Genomic DNA, 25,331 nt, shown 5'->3' on the forward strand with positions numbered 1-25,331 from the left:
TAGAAGAACCAAACTCAAAGGCTCCGGTCCAATATGGTCTGAACCTTCATACCAACAACAATGGTCCTTGGAGCCAGAGATGAGCCACACTCCCACACAGTGAGCTAACATGGGCGACTGAGTGACTGATGCCATTCATCCTGTTGATGAGCGCACTAATGAAGGTCAGGCTCCTTCTACTGAGTATATGGATGGATCCCAAGGTGGAATAGACTGAAGCAGCTCAACATGGATGAGTCCACCCCACAGCACCGAGGCCATCTACACCTCCTCACCAAAACAGAGCCTGGCCTTTCACCTAAACCTTGTTGTCTACCTCTCACAGAGGATCAACCAGGGCCATCAGTATGTGATGATTCAGTAAGATTGTTGTTGACCACAAGGTGTCAGTAGCGTTTGTTGGGGATACAGTTTCAGCTGGCGGGGCTATAAAGGTATGGACAGGGATGCACAGGCACAGGTGTATGAGCACGCAGATGACCAAAAAGATTTCATCACAGTGACCTCCAGGTTTGTTTTCTTAAAAACACGAACAAAACAAGTAGTGGAAACCTGGAGCGGCCCTTGTGTTTGATGTGTTTGATGTGGAGCTTCACTGGAAAGAGGAGACTATGCTCCACCTTCAGCTCCTGCAATCTGCTCAACACCTCGCTGAACTTGCTGCACCACATCTGGTGTGTAGTCCGGGAAAACAATAATAACATTCAACTTCAACCAGTCCAGTATGAGCGCCTTCTCACGATAAGTCGGGGGTAAGAGTCCCGATAATGTGATCAGAGAAGTTTCTAGGCAGGTGAAATACAAATGTGACAGTGTAAAAATCTGAAAATAATGACTGACATGGAGGAGCCTCGGGAAGCACGTCTACTCCATGTGCTGTGCTCGCTCCTCCACAATATTCCATTTGATTTCAGTTCTGACGTTGATAATGAGTCAGATTGTTCACCGGCTCGTCCACGTTTATATATCCTGCATGAAACAACACGGTCAGAACGCACAGGGAGAAGTATCTAAGATGGAGCTTTTTGTAGTCCATCTTCTGGACTTTGTAGTTTTCACACAGACCACGTCAACAACATCCACGTCACATAATTACGTAGCCTAGTGAAAGTGCAGTCAGACTCTCTGAGCACTGTGCTTATCTTTTCCTAAGTCCTTATGAATGATCCTTCACATCTTTCCTTGACCTCATGACGTTTCCATCCAGGTGGAGGAAAAAGTGTTTAGGAAAGGACAGAGGAATCATTTTTTTGACTATTGGACCGCAGACAAGATGAGTTGAGATCTGTCACCAGTTTGACACAGAAAATGTTTCCAGCCTTCCTCCTCTATCACACTGATTGTCTGTGGCTGCAGCAGGCCTCTTCATACCTGAGAGTGTCCAGTCTCCAGTGTGGATCCTCCAGTCCAGCAGACAGCAGCTTCACCCTGAGTCCTCGGGATGATTGTAGCCAGGTCCAGCTCTCTCAGATGGGAGGGTTGGAGCTCAGAGCTGAGGCCAGAAAGTACAGCCTTCCTCTGTATCAGACAGCCTGACAGCCTGAAAACACACAAAACAACACACATGGAAGATCATCTGAGGGTCCTGCTGCGTCAGTCAAATAAAGAAGAAACTGTCTACAAATAAATAAATATATAATACACTGACTGAATCAGAGAGTTATTAGAATAAATCTTTGAAATCAGCTTAAAGGTCCTTTGACAAATCATATTAGCAGACACAATCCTACACAGGTTAGCTGTTTATCAACTCATGTAAATCAGATTTAAATGGCCATCAGCTGAATGGGTTAATGGATCCTGACCTGAGACTTTCCAGTGTACAGTGTGGACTCTCCAGTCCAGCAGACAGCAGCTTCACTCCTGAATCCTGCAGGTCGTTGTTACTCAGGTCCAGATCTTTCAGACTAGAGGACTGGGAGCTGAGAACTGAGGACAGAGCTTCACAGCTTCTCTCTGAGAGGTCACAGTCACTCAGTCTGGAGAGGAAATAATGAACAAGAAGACAAATAACATTTGTGTTAAAATGTTGACTCTGGACTTTTGGTGAAACAGTATTTATAATCTCTGTTCAGCACATGTTAAAATCACTGCTGTTTGACTTCAACCATTTTGAAGACGTGACTGAATCAGTAAAAAACTGGAATTAAAAGTTGCATGATTAAAAAAAAGGTTCTTCATCTCAGTTCATATTAGAAGCTTTACAATATGTAAATCTGAATTATAATGAAGTCCATCAGAAGATTCAAAGACTTTTTATACAATGACATTTGAAATCCTGACAGAAGACATTCATGAACTCTGATGACAGAGGCTGTTTAAATTATATGGAGCTGAGACAAAACATTTTGAAACATGAACACAAACTGTGTCGTCATCTGACCTGAGACTTTCCAGTGTACAGTGTGGATCCTCCAGTCCAGCAGACAGCAGCTTCACTCCTGAGTCTCCTGGATGATTGTAGCTCAGGTCCAGCTCTCTCAGATGGGAGGGGTTGGAGCTCAGAGCTGAGGCCAGAGAAGTACAGCCTTCCTCTGTGATCAGACAGCCTGACAGCCTGAAAACACACAAAACAACACACATGGAAGATCATCTGAGGGTCCTGCTGCGTCAGTCAAATAAAGAAGAAACTGTCTACAAATAAATAAATATATAATACACTGACTGAATCAGAGAGTTATTAGAATAAATCTTTGAAATCAGCTTAAAGGTCCTTTGACAAATCATATTAGCAGACACAATCCTACACAGGTTAGCTGTTTATCAACTCATGTAAATCAGATTGAAATGCTCATCAGCTGAATGGGTTAATGGATCCTGACCTGAGACTTTCCAGTGTACAGTGTGGACTCTCCAGTCCAGCAGACAGCAGCTTCACTCTTGATTCCTGCAGGTCGTTGTTACTCAGGTCCAGATCTTTCAGACTAGAGGATTGGGAGCTGAGAACTGAGGACAGAGCTTCACAGCTTCTCTCTGAGAGGTTACAGTCACTCAGTCTGTAGGAACAACAGAAAGGAAAGGTTTATTTTTTCTCCAGTTGAAAGATCTCAGAGTATTTATTGATGAATAAATCACACTTACAGAGCTTTCTTGGAGGCTTTGATCACTGGCAGCAGCCTCAGAAGAGCCTCCTCTGAAGCAGAGAATTTCTTCAGGTCAAACACGTCCAGATCTTTGTCTGATGACAGTAAGATGAAGACCAGAGCTGACCACTGAGCAGGAGAGAGTTTCTCTGTGGAGAGACTTCCTGAACTCAGGGACTGTTGGATCTGCTCCACTAGAGAACGATCATTCAGTTCATTCAGACAGTGGAACAGGTTGATGCTTCTCTCTGCAGAGGGAGTCTCTTCAATCTTCTTCTTGATGTACTCGACTGTTTCCTGACTGGTTTTTGAACCACTTCCTGCCTGTGTCAGCAGACCTCGTAGGAGAGTCTGATTGGTCTGCAGTGAAAGTCCCAGGAGGAAGCGGAGGAACAAGTCCAGGTGTCCATTTGGACTCTGTAAGGCCTTGTCCACAGCACTCTGGTGGAGATGTGTTAGTTCAGGTTTGTCTCTGAAGACTTTAGACCACCTGGATGTTGGTTGTTCTTCTGACAGCAGATTGACTCCAGAGTTGATGAAGGTCAGATGGACATGAAGAGCAGCCAGAAACTCCTGAACACTCAGATGGACGAAGCAGAACACCTTGTCCTGGTGCAGTCCTCTCTCCTCTTTAAAGATCTGTGTGAACACTCCTGAGTACACTGAGGCTGCTCTGATATCGATGCCACACTCTGTCAGGTCTGATTCATAGAAGATCAGGTTTCCTTTCTGCAGCTGCTCAAAAGCCAGTTTTCCCGTCCACTCTGAGGACACACAAAGCTGGGTTCAGTCCAGTCCATGGTCCGCAGAGTCTGGTCTACAAGTCTGTTTGGGTTCAAAAACAGAACACACACAGACTTTGAGTGTGATAATGATGGTGGAGTGTTTGAGTGCTGGAGCTGTGACATGGAGAAAGTCGTGGACATTTCCTCATCTCACCTCTGAGCTTGGTCTGGCTGTCATGTTCCCCACACAGAGAGCTTTTAGAGGGAGGGACCCCTCCTCTCTGTCCTCACTGATTCATGCTGCTCAACTCACATCCACATCAGCTCACACAAACTTGATCTGGAGACGAAACACAAATGGACGGAAATAAACAGAGAAATTTGAACTTTAGGTTCAACACAGAAGGTGAACAGTGAGGATTGTTCACAGTGTAAAAGACAAAAAACTGTCCAAACATCATTCAAACTCGACTTCACACACATGTATCGACAGCTTTAGTCACGTTTGACAGCAAATATTTGATGGACGTAAATCTGAAGTCATCTTCAATATCAACTATCCAGCAGTAGGTAAAGTTAAGGTATAAGTGGTTAAGCCTACATTAACTCTGGAAGTTGAATCTGTTGACGAGTGTTCCATGTAAGTCCATGTTGTTGGTAAACTTTGTACTTGAGGAACACTTTGAATCAGGACTTTGACTTTGACAGAGTATTTTCACACAGTGGTATTAATAGTTTCAGAGTACTTATTGTACCACTGCTTTCTGATTTGATGTTATTGATGGCCTCCGCAGTACTGTGTCATATTGAAGTTATTGATTCATATTCCAAATAAGAATTCCCAAAATTATGGAAAAGTTAGAGTAACACAATGTTGTTGGAGTGGTCGAGGATGGCTCGTTGTGATGAACGTCAGCTTGTAGCCGTTGTGATGAAGTCATTGTAGCTCGTTGTGATGAACGTCAGCTGTAGCGCGTGATGAAGTCAGCTTGTAGCTCGTTGTCTGTCTACTATGGTTGAAAATATGCGTGTTTTGTGTTTTAACAACGTTTCAATTAAGAGTATTCATCCCGGAAGTGGAACAGCCAATATCTTGCTCACTTTACCGGAGTGCAGAGGCCAATGAGGCACCTTTTCCTGATCTCGTAATTACAAGATAAGGTGTCTCTTTTTTTTTTTCCCAAGTGAATGCAATACGCTTCCGTAGGTCTGAGAGTCAGCGATCAGAGTCAGTAAAAAGATTTGAACTTCCCATCACTACATAGTAGCAACTTAAAAGTTCCCGTTCAAGCTGAACGCCAGCTGAATGGCAGCCGTCTTCCAGCTGAGTTCCCGCTGGCCCTGCCAAGTCCCTGAACGGAGAGACCCCCCTCCTTCCTCCTGGGCGTGTCTATTTTTACTGTAACTAACTCACCCATTCATGTAATTACAGGGTATGACCAGGAGATGGCGCTTCTCTCACAACTTTTTACAGTTGTTCTCACCTGGAGAGGACGAGCTTACTAACACCTCGGTCGCATTCTCCGGTTGCTCAATCTTTTGTTTGCACTTACAGTATGGGTCTTTTGGTCTCGCCGTGTCACAGATCGGAAAATGCAGTGGTTTGACTACGGCATAGCGTACGTAGCCGTATGGATGTTGAGCCGTGTTCATGAATTGAAATTAATTTAAGGTGTTTTATCAAACATGTTAGCATATCATCACCAATCAACAAACATCTAGTCGGTTCTGTCTTTACTAGCGGTGGGCCGTTACGGCTCGTTAACGTGAGACCTCTATCAGGATCGAAAAAAAATACACCATTAATCTATTCTCAAAGCTGTTTCCAGCCTCTCAGGTCGCTTTTTTTACTTTTTTCTCTTTTGTTCGTTTTTGTTTCTTCACTGTAACTCCGTGGAGTCCTGATCTCTATAGCAGTTTAGATAGTTTTGTGCTTTTGTCATGTTTTCTCGTGGTTTTTTCTTGGTGTTGTTTTTTTAAATGCGCTCCGATCCACCTGGACAGCTGCCTTGTTTTACTCAGAGAAATGCCGGCCGGGCATTGGCGCAATCCCGTGTTGATTGGCGCAGTAATCTATGGCCACCACTAGTCTTGCATATTACAGGAGCGTCTCTTCTCTTGTTTTCGCGCCTCTCTCCGTTTATCTGCATGTAAACCAACAAACTAACCCTTAAAAAAAGTTACAAAAAACGGTTCGGACGCGCTTCAGGGCTGCCAGGCTGTGTGTCAGACCTGCGATACAAGCGATGTTTTTATTTTTAAATGAACATTTTTCATTTGGAGGGGAGGGCTCGTTGTTGATTGTGGGCGCACATAGAGCTGCAGGAAGCCCTTTGTTATGCAGGTATTTACTGTAGTGCACTTTAGACCAGGTAAACCATACAAACCTCATTAGCATCTCATGTTTGCACTGATGGGCTTTTTGGTCTCCCAGTGTCACAGATCACAGAGCGGAGAAGCAGCTGGTTTGAGTACTGCATAACTGATACAGTAGCCTTGTGATTTGAGTGGGTTTCTGAACATGAATGACTCCTTTCATTTTCGTCCATCCATAGCTAAATGGCGTAAATGGAAAAATATGTAGTGACCCGGAACAATGAAACTACGAAGCACTGGTTTTTGCGGACTTTATTTCCAATCTGGAACACATGGCTCCTGTGGGCGTAGCCAACGGCAAAAACAATAAACCAGGCAAGCACAGCAGCCTATAACATAACACACATTAGCTACTCGTGGCCCCTCATCCCATGGCAACTGCCAGGACTGGACAGGCTTCACAGCCTCTAACAACGCCACCCCCCCCAGGCGTCCACCCAACACTGCAGCCTAACTTACTGAACCAACTCAACAGCCACAGTGGTAACACAGCCCGTTACAATATTATACAATAGTGAAGTATGTTTTGTCTTATAAAGTTTGCAGTATATATGTTCTGTTTTTATCTACAATGGACAACCACTGTTTTATTTCCACTATGTGGCCTCCTCCATTAATAAATACACGGCACAGCTTTTTAAAGTCCAGAGAGAATCTGTTTCAAAGTCCACGGTGACTCCTCTTTGCCAAACGTCTGTATGTCCTCGACGAGTCCTGTTTGTGCCTGGCTTTAGCCTCCTTGCGATAAAGTGGTTCATCAGGAATGCCCTAAATATATGTTTGATGGTGACGTAAGCTAGACTGCAAACGTTATTAAAAACCAAAATACTTGACTTATTTTCATACTTGATTCACACCCGTAATTCTTTCGATTTTGCGCTTTACGCCATTTTAGCCTATGGTCACGTGTTAAATCAACAACATCAGGCTATGTTACGGACGTTACGAGCGGAGTTTTCTTTCTTAATAACGCGTTTATGTTGGACATGTTCTTGTTTGCTGCCTCACTGTTATCTTATCACACTTTTTTTTTTCCATCACTGATCCGCTGATCAGCTTGATCAGCTCCCCGGCTATCTGTTCAGATGTGTCTTTAGACAGTCCGACGGTGAGAGCGGAACATCACTGCTCCTCCCCGTGGACAATGACATTGCAGCTGGTTTTCACACAGACTGCTTAGGGGCGTTTCCAGTCGGGGCTCACTGACTACGTCATCGCGGGATTACATTCGGTCACGCACCAGCCAGGACCTGTGACGGACCTGTGACGGACCAGCCACGGTCAGTCAGGTTCCGTCACGGAAACACGGGAACTTTAAGTTGCTACTCTGTACGTCTGCGGAGTCAGCGATCAGAGTCGGTAAAAAGACTCAACTTCCCGACACTACGTCTGAGATCAGCGTCAGAGTCGGTAAAAGCGCCAACTTCCCGACACTACGTCGAGAGTCAGCGATCAGAGTCGTAAAAAGATTTGAACTTCCCATCACATTCTGAGAGTCAGCGATCAGAGTCGGTAAAAAAGACTCCAACTTCCCGCACTACGTCTGAGAGTCAGCGATCAGAGTCGGTAAAACACTCCACTTCCAAAACGTACTCTGAGGGTCAGCGATCAGAGTGGGTAAAAATACTCCAACCCCGACACTACGGTCCTGAGAGTCAGCGATCAGAGTCGGTAAAAAGACTCCAACTCCCAACATACGTCGAGAGTCACGATCAAAGTCGGTAAAAGACTCGCAACTTCCATCACTACGTCCGAGAGTCAGCGATCAGAGTCGGTAAAAAGACCCAACTTCCCAACACTACGTCGAGAGTTCAGCGATCAAGTCGGTAAAAAAGACTCCAACTTCCCAACACTACGTCGAGAGTCACGATCAGAGTCGGTAAAAGATAACTTCCCATCACTACGTCCGAGAGTCAGTCGATCAGAGTTCGGTAAAAAGACTCCAACTTCCCAACACTAACGTCTGGAGAGTCAGCGATCAGAGTCGGTAAAAAGATCCAACTTCCCACACTACGTCTGAGAGTCAGGATCAGAGTCGGTAAAAAACTCCAACTCCCAACACTGACGCCTGAGAGTCAGCGATCAGAGTCGGTAAAAAGACTCCAACTTCCCAACACTACGTCTGCGAGTCAGCGATCAGAGTCGGTAAAAAGACTCCAACTCCCAACACACGTCTGAGAGTCAGGATCAGAGTCGTAAAAAGACTCCAACTTCCCACACAACGTCGAGAGTCAGCGATCAAGTCGGTAAAAAGACTCCAACTTCCCAACACTACGTCCGGAGTCAGCGATCAGAGTCGGTAAAAAGATAACTTCACACACTACGTCGAGAGTCAGGATCAGATCGGTAAAAAGACTCAAACTTCCCACACTACATCTGAGAGTCAGGATCAGAGTCGGTAAAAAGACTCCAACTTCCCAACCTAGTCTGAGAGTCAGGATCAGAGTCGGTAAAAAGACTCCAACTTCCCAACACTACGTTCTGAGAGGTCAGCGATCAGAGTCGGTAAAAAGACTCCAACTTCCCCACACTACGTCGAGAGTCAGGATCAGAGTCGTTAAAAGACTCCAACTTCCAACACTACTGTCGAGAGTCATCGATCAGAGTCGTAAAAAGACTCCAACTTCCCAACATACGTCTGAGAGTCAGGATCAGAGTCGTAAAAAGACTTAACTTCCCATCACTACGTCGAGAGTCAGTGATCAGAGTCGGTAAAAAGACTCCAACTTCCCAACACTACGTCTGAGAGTCAGTGATCAGAGTCGGTAAAAAGACTCCAACTTCCCAACACTACGACTGAGAGTCAGTGATCAGAGTCGGTAAAAAGACTCCAACTTCCCAAAACTACGTCTGAGAATCAGTGATCAGAGTCGGTAAAAAGACTCCAACTTCCCAACACTAGTCTGAGAGTCAGTGATCAGAGTCTAAAAAGACTCCAACTCCCAACACTACATCTGAGAGTCAGGATCAGAGTCAGTAAAAAGACTCCAACTTCCCAACACTACGTCTGAGAGTCAGTGATCAGAGTCAGTAAAAAGACTCCAACTTCCCAACACTACGTCTGAGAGTCAGTGATCAGAGTCAGTAAAAACTCCAACTTCCAAAACATACGTCTGAGAGTCTGATCAGAGTCAGTAAAAAGACTCCAACTCCACACTACGTCGAGATCAGTGATCATAGTCATTAAAAGACCCAACTTCCCAACACTATGTCTGAGAGTCACTGATCAGAGTCATAAAAAGATCTTAAACTTCCCAACACTACGTCGAGAGTCAGTGATCAGAGTCAGTAAAAGAGCATATCCCAACACTACGTCTGAGAGTCAGTGATCAGAGTCAGTAAAAAAAGACTCCAACTTCCTCAAAAACTACGTCTGAGAGTCAGTGATCAGAGTCAGTAAAAAGACTCCAACTTCCCAACACTACGTCTGAGAGTCAGTGATCAGAGTCAGTAAAAAGACTCCAAACTTCCCAACCACGTCTGAGAGTCAGTGATCAGAGTCAGTAAAAAGACTCCAACTTCCACACTACGTCGAGAGTCGTGATCAGAGTCGTTAAAAAGACTCCAACTCCCAACACTACGTCTGAGAGTCAGTGATCGAGTCAGTAAAAAGACTCCAACTTCCCATCACTACGTCGAGAGTCAGTGATCAATCAGTCAGTAAAAAGACTCCAACTTCCCAACCTACGTCTGAGAGTCAGTGATCAGAGTCGGTAAAAAGAATCGAACCTCCACAATACGTCTGAGAGTCAGTGATCAGAGTCAGTAAAACGACTCCAACTCCCAACACTACCTAAACCAGGGCGGGATCAGCCAGCGGTCGTTTCGGCGCATGCGCTCTTCATTTGCAGTCGCAGCGGAGGGGTGAACATGCTCGCGCTGCTGACTGCTCCAACAGAAAAAGTCACGACATTAGTCACTTTAAAAAATAAAAGAGTCGCTGACAAAGGGAAGTCCGGCTCGGCTCGGCCATCCACAGGCTATTCAGCTCGGAAAAGCTGCTAGTCATCAGTTGTGGAGCTTCACATTAATAAGACTGACTCTGTGTCAACTGCTGGTTTGTTGCTCTCCTCCCGTCCCGTAGTTCAGTTAAACTCAGGTTTGTGACTTTGGAGCGACATTGTTTCGTTCGTGTAACAAGCTGACGGCAGCTTGTGTTAACGAGTCACATTAAAAACTTGTTCCTTACCTTCAGCGGAGGTTCACACGGAGAAACCAACTGTGACACAAAAGGTGAAACTAAACTGAAACAAACCGTCTGAACATGTGACGCTGACCGAGTGAGGCGGAGAGAGCATGGTAGGGAAGAATATATGCCAATATTACACAGAGTTGTTCAAACGCTGCCTTCACGGAGTGCCTCGTGAGGGGACAAGAAAAGTCTTCTCTGGCCTGTTTAGGCATGTAATTTGTTGTTTCACATTTTTTTGTTTTTTGTGTTGGGTCTGTTCAGTCGAAGGGACTGGCTGTCCTTTTTGTAGGCAGGTAAGGGTTACTATCACCCAGGCAGTTCCAGGAGTCCTCCCCAGGGTTTGTTGTCTGTTTTTTATTTTATTTATTATTTTTGTTACAAAGCGCTCCAGGACAGTTCACTATTTTTCCATTGTACAGTTTGTGTAGTCAGTACTAGTGGGCTGTAATGCAACAGTTGCCCCCGCTAATTGATTGTAAGGTTGATATCCATTTTTCTAATACTTGAAGTACGTGGTTTTGAGGTTCATAGTTCTATGAAATATATTCTTGTGTGAAACGTTTTAAATTTTAAATATTGTTTTTGAAGTTTTCTGTTTTGTGAAAATGGTTCTTGTGTGGAAATTGTTGCACTAAAAGGCTTTTGTGCACTTATGTATAGCCTGCTGTGTTTTTTATTGTGATTCATAAGTGTTTAGGTGTTGAAAAGCTAAGCCAAGTAGTTTACACACATAAACACACTTTATAAAAGGGTAAATAGTGATCTCACTGTCAGCTCAGAGGGATATGGCAGTGGAATATTTGTTTACATGAATCCATATCAGAACCTTAAAATGCTTGTCACACGTTCAAATGAAGTCTATAATCAGGTATTCAGAATCATTCAAACGCAATATTGGGGGGAATCTGAGTTGAAATTATTCTGAATCACAAATTGTCATCATTCAGCCATCGTTCCGCCCTGTGATTATTTCCAGGGATAAAATGAAGAACCCAAGCTACCAGCTTTTTAAAAGTGTAAGAAATATAAAAATGAGCCAAAATGACCAGTTTTTGACGACTCTTTAATGAAACGGATCACAAAAGATCCAGCTCCATCCAAAGAGCCATAAATCCCATCTCTACTGATAACAACACTTTGCAGCACAGCTCACACGACACACGCTCACACCCACTGACTCCATCACGCTGCCACAAGAGTCTCTGTCTTTATGAAGATATGAAATAAAGACAATAAGCGAACCTTGCATCAGGAGCCAAAGTCCCACAGAAGCGCTCAGGGTTGTAAGTTGTAGTGCCAGTACAAATGAATTTCTAACCATTCAGACAAACAATATTAGATTCATCTTGAGAAACAAGTTCATGAGAACGTTCTCCTGTCCACTGTTCTTCTGTTCTGGATCACTGATGTGTAACGATAGATCTCTTTTGATTTTGATTATTGATCAATTTAGGACAACTGACGAGAAAGAAGCGACACTTACTTCCTGTTGGAGGACTTTTACGAGCTCTGACGGCTCATTTAGGGGACACACTTTACATATTTATGGGGATTGAAAATTCAACATCAAATCTTTCACCACATAAACGACCTGAGCCATCAACTTCACTCTGCGTCTACTCTTATTCCAACCGCGAGCTTAACGACAGCTTGTGTTAACGAGTCCACATTAAACTTGTCAGTACCTTCGCTGGAAGTTATCAAACGGAGAAAAACTAACTGCGACACAACGTTCAATGAATGAAAACCTTTGAACAGAAACACCCAGAGAGACTCATGAGTTGTGAATCATTTAATCAGATCTGTTATCGGAAAGAAGTCGTCATAAGTGGCTGTTTAAATGGCTGCATAGAAAGAGAAAAACACATGTTGACCTGGAGGACAAAGTTGACGACATTTCATACTGAAGTCCAGTCCTGCTTCAAGAAAGGAGGTCACTTCGTGACAGTTGTCCATGGTAACACAGTTTCATAAAGTATCACATCTGGTTTTATCAAAGGGAAACATTCCTTTTCTTAAATGAACATTTTGTCAGTGTAAATGAGACTAAAGTCTTGATTTGTTTGCTGCAGTCTGACACTTTGAAGTCATGTTTAAAAACTACATAGCAGACATAATTTCTGGAGTTTTGTTATTTAGCATTGGTTGTCGACTCTGTTTGACTGATTTCCTGATTTCTCAACAGTTTTCACATCTATGACGTCCAACAGTACAGGAGAAGAGTTGACTGATTTCTACAGTGTGCTATTAGGTACTTTACTTAACTGGCAGGTACCAGACCATCCCAAGTCTCCCGAAGTTCCGGGATCCCCTCCACTGATATTAACAGTGGCTCCCCTGAGGCCCCGCGAGCTAGTTAAAACATCCCGGATTTTGATTACGCGAGAGAGATTAAAAAAAACGCGAGTGCGAGCAAACTCTGTCAGCGTGTTCTCGGGTTCAGGCGACTGGTTGCGAGAAGAGAGCGCGCCGATTGGTTTGGTCGGCAAAATAACCAATAAGCGTTCGTTGTGGAGGGACACCCCACACCCCCCCCCCCCCCCGGTCCCCGTCGTCCCCGTGTCCCCCCCCCCCCCGTCCTCCCGAAATGAATTTTTTGGAACTTGGGATGTCTGAGGTACTGACCTGAATAACTTCCCTCCATGCAGCTGTACTTTTTGCTGGGACAACATTTACTCCTTTAACGTGTTTTTCTGTCCTCTGCAACAACAAACACAGTAAATCCGCAGAAAACACTCGCAGTGCTCTTAGGAACCACCTTTCTGCTGGAAACACTCAGACCAGGATGCATCAAACTTTCAAGGAGAAGACTTTGGCGCCCTCTTGGTGTGAAAGGATAACTGACATGTTTTTTCTATGGCTCGTATCACACTGTGCACACTGTTGAATGAGCTGTGGACACGTAACTGACCCACACTGAGCAGCTGTGAACTCAGCTGACAAACAAGGAAAAGATAGACATGACTATTATGAAACAATCATGTGGCAAAATAGACCTGTGGATATTTAAATATACATGTTTAAAATAGATAGGAAAGCATCAATGAAGATGTACAAGTCAAGAGTTTGTGTCAGCTGTAAACAAACTTATCTTCTTCCGCTTAATATAGCCGTATCGGGTCGCGGGGGCAACATCTTCGCTAGCCACTCCAGCGTGTCCTGGGTCGTTTCCCCGGGCCGCCTCCCAGAGGGACATCCAGAATATCTCACCAGGGAGACGGCCAGGAGGCATCTCACGAGATGCCAGAGCCACCTCAACTGGTTCCTCTCGTGCGAGGAGCAGCGGTTCTACCTGAGCTCCTCGCGGATGGCCCGAGCGTTCCACACGATCGCTACGGGAGAGCCCAGCACCCTGCGAAGAAGCTCATTTCAGACACTTGTATCCGGGATCTCATCTTTCTTTCGGTCACTACCCAAGCTCGTGACATAGGTGAGGGTAGGAACGTAGACCCTCGACGGTAATCGAGAGCTTCGCCTTTCGGCTCAGCTCCTCCTTCACCACGATGGACCGCTGCAGAAAGTCCGCATCACTGCAGAAGCCGCACCGATCCGCCGGTCCAATCGCCCGTTCCATCCTTCCCCACTCATGGAACAAGACCCCGAGATACTTGAACTCCTCCACTTGAGCAGGATCTCATCCCTGAGCCCGGATGTTTTCCCTCCACTCTTTTCCGCTGAGAAACATGGCCTCGCTCGGAGGTGCAATTAATCATCCCAGCCGCTTCGCACTCGGCTGCAAACCCGCTCCGAGAGCGCTGAATAAACACGCTCCGATGAAGCCAACAGGAGTAGATCGTCCGCAAAAAGCAAGCGACCCAATCCTGAGCCCCGCAACGCCCTGCGGCGCCTAAAATACTGTCCATAAAAGGTTATGCTGACCGAAATGACAATGGACCAGCCCTGGCAGGAGTTCCAACTCCCACGGGAAACAGGTCCTACGTACTGCCAGCAATGCGAGCAAGCTCTGGCACAGAGAGTACAGGACGGATGGCCCGTATTAATGGTCCGGAAGACCCCATACTCACGGAGCACCCCACAGGACTCCCCGAGGGACATGGTCGAACGCCTTATCCAAGTCCACAAACACATGTAGACGGGTTTGGGGCGAACCATCCATGTACCTCCAGGACCAAGACGCGCTAAGGTAATAGAGCTGGTCGCACAGTTCCACGACTAGGACGAAAAACCAAACTGCTCCTCCCTGGATTCAGAGGTTTGACAATCTGGCGGAACCCTCCGCTCCAGTGGACCCCGAAAAGACCTTTCCAGTGGCTGAGGAGTGGTGATCCCCTAGGTTGGGAGCACACCCGCCGGTCTCCCCTTTTTGAAGAGGGACCACCACCACCCCGGTCTGCCAGTCCAGAGGCACGCCCCCGATGTCCATAGCGATGTGCAGAGACGTGGTCAACCAAGACAGCCCCCCCACAACATCCGTGTGCCCACGTCAGTTCTGTCCGCCGCCCCCCTCTGCCTTGTCGACATCCACAGCAACACGACTCCCTATGTCCTTCGCTCGCCCACCAGGGTGGTGAGAAACTTAGGGGTTATGATTGATGACCAACTCACTCCTCCAATCATGGTCGCCTCAGTTTGCACCGGTCAATGCATTAACCCTAACTCAACATGCTAATCAACTCCTGACGAACAGCTGCGTTCAGTCGCCAGAACTAGATTACTGTACCGTCCCTCACTGACGGGCCTCCAGCCTCAACGATGAAACCGCTTCAGATGAATCCAGATGTGGGCGGCTCGCCTGCTCTACAACCAACAAAAAAGGCTCCATGTTTACCCCTGCGGCTCATCGAGCTCCACTGGGCTACCTGTAGCAGCCCACATTAATGCAAATCTCTAATGCTGACTACAAAGTAGTCCCTCCAGTACTGGCACCGACCTACTGAACCGTCCGCACACAGAACATATGTTTACCTCCTGCAATGAAGGACGTCTGGGCTTCTGCCACCCGTTCACTCAAGGCTATGCAACTCTTCTCGTCTGTTGTTTCCCTGTTGAGGTGGAACGTCCTGCCAGTTCCCTCCCAGATCAGTCAATGTAATGTTAGGCATGAGCTATCAGGACTGACATGTTGAGGAGAAGAGCCAACAATTTTCAAACAACTTTTGTGGAACGTGAACTGAAACACATTCACGTCAAATTTCATCAAGGCGGCTGTGGTTTTTCCAGCCCCATAACTCCCGGCTTCAAAGCAGATCTTCCTGACATGAAATGGATCATGGCTATGAAAACAAAGACTTCATTACACTAAATCATTGTCTTGTTCATGATGTGGCAGGATAGTGTTGTAGTGTGTGACTCTGAACACCAGAGGCGGCCAAAAAAAACATTCATCATAGTTTATATTTGTATAGCAATTATGCCAGTCAAGTTTGTTATCAAAACAACAGTCACATTCATATTATTCAATGACAGATATACAAGTCCTTTATTCACATCAGTCACATTATGTATAATCAATGATGATATGCAATGTGCCCATGATATCATCTTTCTTTTGCCTAAACAGAAATCTAACGTACAGTGAAGCCACAAACTGCAGGTATCATATATATACACAACAGGTAGTTCGGATACGAATTGGACAAGAGTCGTTCCACAACAGCACTGAGACTAGTGAAGGGGAATCTGGTCCATCTCCTTTCCTCCCCAGGGGTAGGCGTTGGTGCCCTGTGGACTCTCTAGACAATATACAGTACATGTTATTCTTTCTTCTAGTGTTGCCTTACACGTATCCCATCATCATGCTCTGTGCTCATTTTTGCTGAAATTCTCTGGAAACCACTCACCAACACAAATAAAGATCTGGAGTCAATCATTGGTCCTTAAAGTCATTTTTCTTGAAGAGGAACAGTTCACAATGCCCAAGACAGTGGCAAGAAATGTTGCAGGGTGGGGCGTCCAGCTGTTCTTATCACTCTAAGGAGTATTCGTCATTATTATGATTTACTTATCTAACTGAGCTGGTGGCTACAATAGATATGCTCATGGCTATCAGACTCCATAACAAGCTCTGCTTGGACGTGTGGACCAAGGTTCAGTTTATACACTACTCTCTACAAACAGCTCCATACATGGAGAGAAAGTTTCTAAGAGTAGGACTACGGAGTAAAAACCAAAAAGACTATAGGCAACACGTAATATTACTGAGATCAAACAGGATATATAGGGGTATAAAAAAACACCAATCATGTAATATACATTTTTCCATTACATCATGACACATTTTATTTCAGCTTTCTGCTTTGTTTTGGACATTTTGTCTTTAGGACACGTAGGAGACGGCAGACAGTAAACATGGGGGTAGAGAGAAGGGTATGACATGCAGAAAGGGCCCCACCAGAATCTAACCAGGGACACATGGTGTGGGACAAAAAACAATCAGTGTGTGATCCTGGACACACTCAACTGATCTGTCAGCATAGACAATGTTTGTCTCACAGGAGGAGATCTCCTCCGTCCTACAGACCACACAGAGACACTGAAGAACCAAACCAGAACCAGACCCGAGTCCAAACCCAGGATAAAGAGGTTCAGTGAATTGGTGTTGTTGAAGTGTGGAGGTGGATCATGTGTCAGAGGAGACTCTGTAGAAGGACGAGAGCCAGCAGGACGTCCACAAACAACTGCTCTCGTTGAGAGACCGGGAGGAGCGAGGATGAGGACGAGGGGACAGAGGACACATAAGAGTCAGACTCCAGGAATGATCATTCCTCCAAACACACACTTTACTCTGCCTCTTTCCTTCTGATTCTTCTGAACTCACTGATACTCAACCCTCCTCTCCACTCGACCTCCCAGTACAGCGACCAGTCAGACCAGTTCTACACAGCAGTGAGCCACCAGGATCAAATCTGTCTGGAGTGATCAGGATAGACTGACCTCCTTCACACTTGTCATCTTCCTGTTGTTGTCAGACAGTTTGATGTTTCTGTTACTGTGTTTGTGTCGACTGTGAGTTCACGGAATCTGATGGAGAGAACAAGACAGTTATTAATCTATCATCTGTTCATTTATTGATGATGACATCAGAGATTTGAAGGAGTGATGTCACAGTTTGAAGATGGTTTGTTTTCATGAATCAAATTAAAAACACACTTACACTTCCTCAGACCTGGTCCAACCATCGGACTCCAGCAGGCTCCACCCTGAAGGAGGAGGGGGTCAGACCAGCACATCCTCTTTCAGCATGCAAACATGGACATTACATCACTCTCAGACACAGTTTGGTTTTTCTGTTCACATGGAGGGTTGGATTTGATTTCATCTGATTCAGTCCAATCCACCATCTGATTCCTTTGAATCCTTTATTGAATCTAATCAGGTTTCACTTTCAACATTTGCAGGGAAACTCAATTGAGAAAGAACCAAACTCAAAGGCTCCGGTCCAATAGTGTCTGAACCTTCATATCCACAACAAATGGTCCTTGGAGCCAGAGATTGAGCCACACTCCCACACAGTGAGCTAACATGGGCTGACTGAGTGACGATGCCATTCATCCTGTTGATGAGCGCACTAATGAAGGTCAGGCTCCTTCTACTGAGTATATGGATGGATCCCAAGGTGGAATAGACTGAACAGCTCAACATGGATGAGTCCACCCCACAGCACCGAGGCCATCTACACCTCCTCACCAAACAGAGCCTGGCCTTTCACCTAAACCTTTTGTCTACCTCTCACAGAGGATCAACCAGGGCCATCAGTATGTGATGATTCAGTAAGATTGTTGTTGACCACAAGGTGTCAGTAGCGGTTTGTTGGGGATACAGTTTCAGCTGGGCGGGGCTATAAAGGTGATGGACAGGGATGCACAGGCACAGGTATGAGCACGCAGATGACCAAAAAGATTTCATCACAGTGCCTCCAGGTTTGTTTTCTAAAAACACGAACAAAACAAGTAGTGGAAACCTGGAGCGGCCCTTGTGTTTGATGTGTTTGATGTGGAGCTTCACTGGAAAGAGGAGACTATGCTCCACCTTCAGCTCCTGCATCTGCTCAACACCTCGCTGAACTGGCTGCACCACATCTGGTGTGTAGTCCGGGAAAAACAATAAACATCAACTTCAACCAGTCCAGTATGAGCGCCTTCTCACGATAACGTCGGGGGTAAGAGTCCCGATAATGTGATCAGAGAAGTTTCTGAGGCAGGTGAAATCAAATGTGACAGTGTAAAAATCTGAAATATAATGACTGACATGGAGGAGCCTCGGGAAGCACGTCTACTCCATGTGCTGTTTGCTCGCTCCTCCACAATATTCCATTTGATTTCAGTTCTGACGTTGATAATGAGTCAGATTGTTCACCGGCTCGTCCACGTTTATATATCCTGCATGAAACAACACGGTCAGAACGCACAGGGAGAAGTATCTAAGATGGAGCTTTTTGTAGTCCATCTTCTGGACTTTGTAGTTTTCACACAGACCACGTCAACAACATCCACGTCACATAATTACGTAGCCTAGTGAAAGTGCAGTCAGACTCTCTGAGCACTGTGCTTATCTTTTCCTAAGTCCTTATGAATGATCCTTCACATCTTTCCTTGACCTCATGACGTTTTCCATCGAGGTCGAGGAAAAAGTGTTTAGGAAAGGACAGAGGAATCATTTTTTTGACTATTGGACGCAGACAAAGATGAGTTGAGATCTGTCACCAGTTTGACACAGAAAATGTTTCCAGCTTCCTCCTCTATCACACTGATTGTCTGTGGCTGCAGCAGGCCCTTCATACCTGAGAGTGTCCAGTCTCCAGTGTGGATCCTCCAGTCCAGCAGACAGCAGCTTCACCCTGAGTCCTGGATGATTGTAGCCAGGTCCAGCTCTCTCAGATGGGAGGGTTGGAGCTCAGAGCTGAGGCCAGAAAGTACAGCCTTCTCTGTGATCAGACAGCTGACAGCCTGAAAACACACAAAACAACCACATGGAAGATCATCTGAGGGTCCTGCTGCGTCAGTCAAATAAAGAAGAAACTGTCTACAAATAAATAAATATATAATACATGACGAATCAGAGAGTTATTAGAATAAATCTTTGAATCAGCTTCCAAGTCCTTGTGGCTGGCAACACTCCTCACCATGTCCACAACTCAATGGACTTTGTAAACAAGGTTCGTGGACTGAAACTGGACACAGATGAAACCATGGTGTCCTACGATGTGACCTCACTGTTTACATGCATCCCAACCAGAGAGGCAGCTAAAATGGTGAAGCAGCGACTATATTGAGTTATTTCTGTCTCAAAAATAACCGTAAACGCACAGAGAGTGATCTACAAAGTGAAACAATGTGTTCTGGATACATTTGACAAAACAATGTTCTGCTTGTTTTCTCCTGTCATCCAGCAGAACTGTTCTCCACGACTGAAAACAAAACTTCTCTTCAAGAACTCCAGAGTGAATCAATGTAAGAACAGTTCTGTCATGTTGAAGGGAAACAAAGAGCTGACGTATGATTGACAACACTCAGACAAGATGAGCAGAGCAGCTGATCTCAGTCCAGCTGTTATCACTGACATGTTTCTATTCCGTTGTCACGTGACTGAAAACTAGAAAATGTTGATTTGATGGAGGAACTCAGTGGAATCAGGGTTAGCCTTCGTTAGCAGCTAGCATCTGTTAGCCTCAATAAAATCACTGTTTTATACTCATGCAGTCAGACAACAGTCAGAACGTCTGTGTGGAGAAAATGTGGAACTGAAGCCAAGAGATGAAGACGGCTTCTACTGGTTCTACTGGTTCTACTGGTTCTACTGGTCTTACTGGTTCTACTAGTTCTACTGGTTCTTCTGGTTCTACTGGTCAGTTTTCAGATGTGAGAATCTAAATGTTTCTGAAGAACGAAGCTGAAAATAAACATTCAGGTTTAAAAAACTTGTCTGGATAAATAACAGTTCAAACATGAATCAGTCAGATTTTAATGTTATTAACAGCTGACCTCTGTGCAGCAGACGGTCGGACATCTTTAAAATCAATAAAGCGACCAATGGACCTGTCACTCTTGAAGGACACACAGCTGGGTCCAGGTTCAGGTTCAGGTCCAGGTCCATGTCCAGCAGAATCTGGTCTCTGCTGGATCCTGACAGAAAAACAATTGAAGTTCATGTTTAGTAAAAATCTTCCTCCATAAAATACTTATGAAAATATCAAATATGAATAATTATCAACAATTAAAGAATAATAACTTACTTTTTGTCTGATAAATGTCTTTGTTTAAATTCAATGAAGCGACCAATGGACCTGTCACTCTTGAAGGACACACAGCTGGGTCCAGGTTCAGGTTCAGGTCCAGGTCCATGTCCAGCAGAATCTGGTCTCTGATGGATCCTGACAGAAAAACAATTGAAGTTCATGTTTAGTAAAAATCTTCCTCCATAAAATACTTATGAAAATATCAAATATGAATAATTATCAACAATTAAAGAATAATAACTTACTTTTTGTCTGATAAATGTCTTTGTTTAAATTCAATGAAGCGACCAATGGACCTGTCATGCATGTTAGCACTTCGCAAATTCGCATGTTAAAGAATTACATGTTAGCGCTGATGAGCAACAGTTCACATTGGATTATGGGTGTAACATTGGGGTGAGGTTATTGGATTGTTTAGAAATTTAGATGGGCAAAATGTTAAACCCAACCATAAAGCGTGTGTGTTTAAAACCAAACCAATTAAACCCAAAACCAAAACACAACCAAAAAAACCACCCACAACACGACAAAAACCACCAAAAAAAACCAAAAACCAAACCTTACAAACCAACCATTTTTAAAACCCCAACCACCGAGCAAAAAAACCAACCAAACCAACCGGTTTTTACGACACACCATTACAACCAACAAAGACCCAAAACCACGAACCATGACCCACCACCACCACACACCAAGAAACCGACCACCAAACCACCGACAACCAAACGCAAAACAAAACTGTACAACAGACCAAAACCAAAAAAACAACCAACCATTAAACTACCAAAACCATACCGGAGAAACACAACCCCAACTACCACACACCACCACCATCCACACCCCCACCATTATAACCGTTAATACACAAACCATTACCAAACCCCAAATTTAAAATTTTTTACCAACCCCACCAACCACGAAACAACCAACCATTTGTTAACACCATTTTAACCAAAAACCTTAAACCATTAACCAACCAACAATTAACCAACCAACCAAACACCACAAAACAATTACAACCCAACCACCATTACCAATCTAAACCAACACCCATCCATAGCCAACACACCATTAACCCCACCACCAACAAACCGAACAAACCCACCATTAGAATGTTAAGGCTGGGAGGATGGGCTAACAGTTAACATTAGCCAAAAAGCAAGCAGTTTAGCATTTTAAAAAGCATGTTATTAGCATGAGCATGTTAAGCATTAGCATGTTATAGCATTAAGAATGTTTACGCTGAGCACGATCACCAATTAAACAAACGGCATTAACATTAAACCAAACCATTTGGCATTACCATGTGTAATATTAGCATGTAGGTTAGATTCCTAAGTCGGCTAATGTAATTATCAGTAGCATGTTAAAACGCGGACCCGCACGCTGCCGGCTGCTGCCGCTGTCTCGCGCTTTAGACAGACGAAGTTCAAATTAAGTGCCAGAATAATGAGCTAAAATGGCTTGCCGCTCTGGGCTTCTGTATGGCCGCCTCCTCCCCCTCTTATTCCTTCACGCAGGGGCTAGGGTGGCCTTTAGCAACCAGGACTGAATCAGCCAGCAGCGTGAACTGCACCTGTAAATTGCAGATTTAGAGACGTGAGAGAATAATGCTGAGAACTACGTCGAAAAGGAAGAGACTTTTGGCCAAACCAGAATTCAATCATTGAACCGGTAACTGAGGGCAGATGAACGCATTATCCTGATCGGTTTTAACATATTCGTGTGGTGCGATAAATGAAAGAAATGTGGGCCTCAGGAGAAAGAAGAGAGAACGACACGTCTGCCTTTCTCCAGAAATTCGATCCCTCCTTTTAACATCGAAGTGGAGTCGATGAGGCTGTTGGCGGGAGCGGTTCGAGTTCAATCAAAGCCTGATGGAGCCAAACTATATAGGGTGGAGACAGCTCTCAACAGTGTGTATCATCTGCGATCAACTCAATTTCCTAATATTTTTTTTAAGGGGATAATCATGTCTGTGCCTGGGCAATTGAGGCCAGGGTAGTGAAATCCGTTTTTATTTTTTAACTGATTGTTCTCGCTCCAACCCCTGCAGTCCCTCGCTTGATCTACATAATCCACGCACTTCCTATTCTGGGAGAGATCTGCGCAATACACACCCATTTACATTTGTTTGGCTTCGTTTTTCTGGATTTTTGGAGGAAAACCGTTTGCCTAAGATACTCTTACAAAAGTCTTAGTCGGCCATTTCCCAAAACGGCCATGCCGGTTCTTTTAGGACTACCCGTTTTGTGTACGTGCACAAAACTCTTGGAGGAGAAGCGAAGCCGAAAAAAACACAGAAAAGGAAGACGAATAAAATAAGAATGAGCCTGAGAGGTGTTTAGAAGAGTGTGCACGATCTGTTCACGGCACACTCATAGCGCGCGTGGAATAACATAAATTGTGGCGCTTTCAGCACAATCATGGAGACTCACATTATGTCGTGTCCACACGAGAAAACACAAGGTAAAGGCTTTGAGTTCAAGTGTTGATTCCAACATTGAATCAGATGCTTTCCCCTGACATTAAAAGTGTTGGTCGTACGTGGATCCCACTGGGAATCAACAGTCCAGTCTGCATTTCTGTGGCAGTCTTCCTTTACTGTGTTGGTTTCAGCAGCTTGTTCTGGTTTAGTCCCTCCACTTCTTGTTGACCTCTAAAAACATGTGGACAGCAAACACACAGCTCACACAAGCTTAACTGGTGCTAAACCTGTCAGTGTAAACTGTAGTGAGGAAGATGCTCAGTGGTCCTTAACACAGCTGACATCACACCAAGGTCACCACACTCCTGAGTGACCTGAACACACTGAAGCACTGAGAGGCGCCCACCACAAGACAAGAAAAAGTCTACAGAGATTTACAACAGTTAGAAAAAGAAAGAAACCACATAGCGACAACTATAGACATCTGTCTCCTGTTAGCAGACACAGAATCCTGTCATGTATGCTTCACAAAGAGGGAGCTCCACTCAGGAGCAACCAGCAGCATCAACTCCGCTGACATACAACATCACATATCATGGAGCCACCATCCCTAGCTCCATTGGCTGGGCAAACACTCCATCACTCCATACTGTCCACAATCTCAATGGACTTTGTAAACAAGGTTCAAGGAGCTGAACTGGACACAATGGAAACCATGGTGTGCTACGATGTGACCACTCACTGTTTACATGTATCCCAACCAAGAGGCAGCTAAAACGCTGAAGGCGACTATAAATGAGTTATTTCTGTCTCAAAAATAACCGTAAACGCACAGAGAGTGATCTACAAAGTGAAACATGTGTTCTGGATACATTTGACAAAACAATGTCTGCTTGTTTTCTCCTGTATCCGCAGAACTGTTCTCTCTCTCCACGACTGAAACAAAACTTCTCTTCAAGAACTCCAGAGTGAATCAATGTAGAACAGTTCTGTCATGTTGAAGGGAAACAAAGAGCTGACGTATGATGGCACACACTCAGACAAATGAGCAGAGCAGCTGATCTCAGTCCGCTGTTATCACTGACATGTTTTTATTCGTTGTCACGTGACTGAAAACTAGAAAATGTTGATTTGATGGGGAAACTCATGGAATCAGGGTTAGCCTTCGTTAGCAGCTACATCTGTTACCTCAATAAAATCACTGTTTATACTCATGCAGTCGACAACAGTCAGAACGTGTGTGTGTGAGACAAGGTGGAACTGAAGCACAGAGAGAAGAGGCTAGCTCTACTGGCTTCTACTGGTCTACTTGTCTTCTGTTCGTACTGCTTCTACTTACTCTACTGGTTCAGTGGTTCTACGTATTCTAACGTGTTCTGACGTACTTCTATATCTGACTTTCTACTGGTTCTCTGTTCTACGGTTCTATCTAATGCTCTACATGTGTACTGGTTCTAAACTGGTGCCACTGGTTCAAATCTAATCATTCTATTCTATTCTACTACTAAGTTCTTCTAATTCCATTCTACTACTAACTACTACTACTAACTATTTCAAATGTTCTCGCTTAAGCTTCTATCTACTACTTTCTAACTACTACTAATACTAACTATTTCTAACTAAAACTTCTTACTAATAAAACGTAACTACCTACTAACTATACTCCTCATCGACTACCTTACTATTCTATCTACTACCTACTACTTGGTTTCTAAAGTGCTAACTATTCCTCTTCTACAACTCTCTACTTTTCCTATTCTCTAAACTAGCTCTAACTATCTACCACTACTAAACTTTTCTACTACATTCTAAGTTCGTCTACTACTAGGTTCTCTAGTCTTGACTATTAATTTCTACTTCTACGAGTTTTTCTATTCTAAACGTCCTAAACTTAGCTACTATCCTACTCTACTCTAAGTTCTATTTCTACCTACCTCGCTTATTCTAACTCTAAGATTCTACTTACTTTTTCTAACCCTTTTTATCACCTTCTACGACTCTACTACCTACTATCTACTACTAACTACTAACATCATAAACTAACGAACTCACTAGTTACTACTTTCTAAACTAACTTCTACATCTAAGTTCTACCACTGGTTAGACTATTGTCTACTCACATACTACTACTAACATAACTCTAACTCAATTCTTAAAACTCTACTACTCTACTCTCAACCTACTAACTCTAACTACTAAAACTTCTACCTCCTTCTACTCTTTCCTACTAACTCGTCTACTATCTATCTAATACTCTACTAAACTAGTTCTTCTCCTTCGATACTACGAAAAACTAAACCTAACTACTACTATCTATTTCTACCTACTAACT

At 44.3% G+C, this 25,331-nt stretch overlaps 1 protein-coding gene and 1 long non-coding RNA gene across 2 annotated transcripts; both read right to left on the bottom strand.

Moving 5' to 3' along the window:
• Positions 1 to 1,433: 1,433 nt before the first annotated feature.
• LOC104929690 (NLR family CARD domain-containing protein 3) lies at positions 1,434 to 13,950 on the bottom strand. Its single transcript, XM_027281381.1, has 9 exons — positions 13,790 to 13,950; positions 13,669 to 13,728; positions 9,978 to 10,070; positions 4,122 to 4,148; positions 4,023 to 4,039; positions 3,082 to 3,847; positions 2,823 to 2,996; positions 2,519 to 2,557; positions 1,434 to 1,503 (listed from the first exon to the last, which is right to left on the bottom strand). The coding sequence occupies exons 1-9, from the start codon at positions 13,948 to 13,950 to the stop codon at positions 1,467 to 1,469; spliced, it is 1,374 nt and encodes a 457-aa protein (XP_027137182.1). The 3' UTR covers positions 1,434 to 1,466.
• A 5,524-nt stretch (positions 13,951 to 19,474) lies between these two features.
• Positions 19,475 to 20,872, bottom strand: LOC113746249 (uncharacterized). Its single transcript, XR_003462691.1, has 3 exons — positions 20,817 to 20,872; positions 20,620 to 20,706; positions 19,475 to 20,371 (listed from the first exon to the last, which is right to left on the bottom strand). It is a non-coding gene; the product is annotated as an uncharacterized LOC113746249 (long non-coding RNA).
• Positions 20,873 to 25,331: the final 4,459 nt, after the last annotated feature.

Source organism: Larimichthys crocea, chromosome VIII (assembly GCF_000972845.2).
Source record: "Larimichthys crocea isolate SSNF chromosome VIII, L_crocea_2.0, whole genome shotgun sequence".
Classification (NCBI taxonomy): domain Eukaryota; kingdom Metazoa; phylum Chordata; class Actinopteri; family Sciaenidae; genus Larimichthys; species Larimichthys crocea.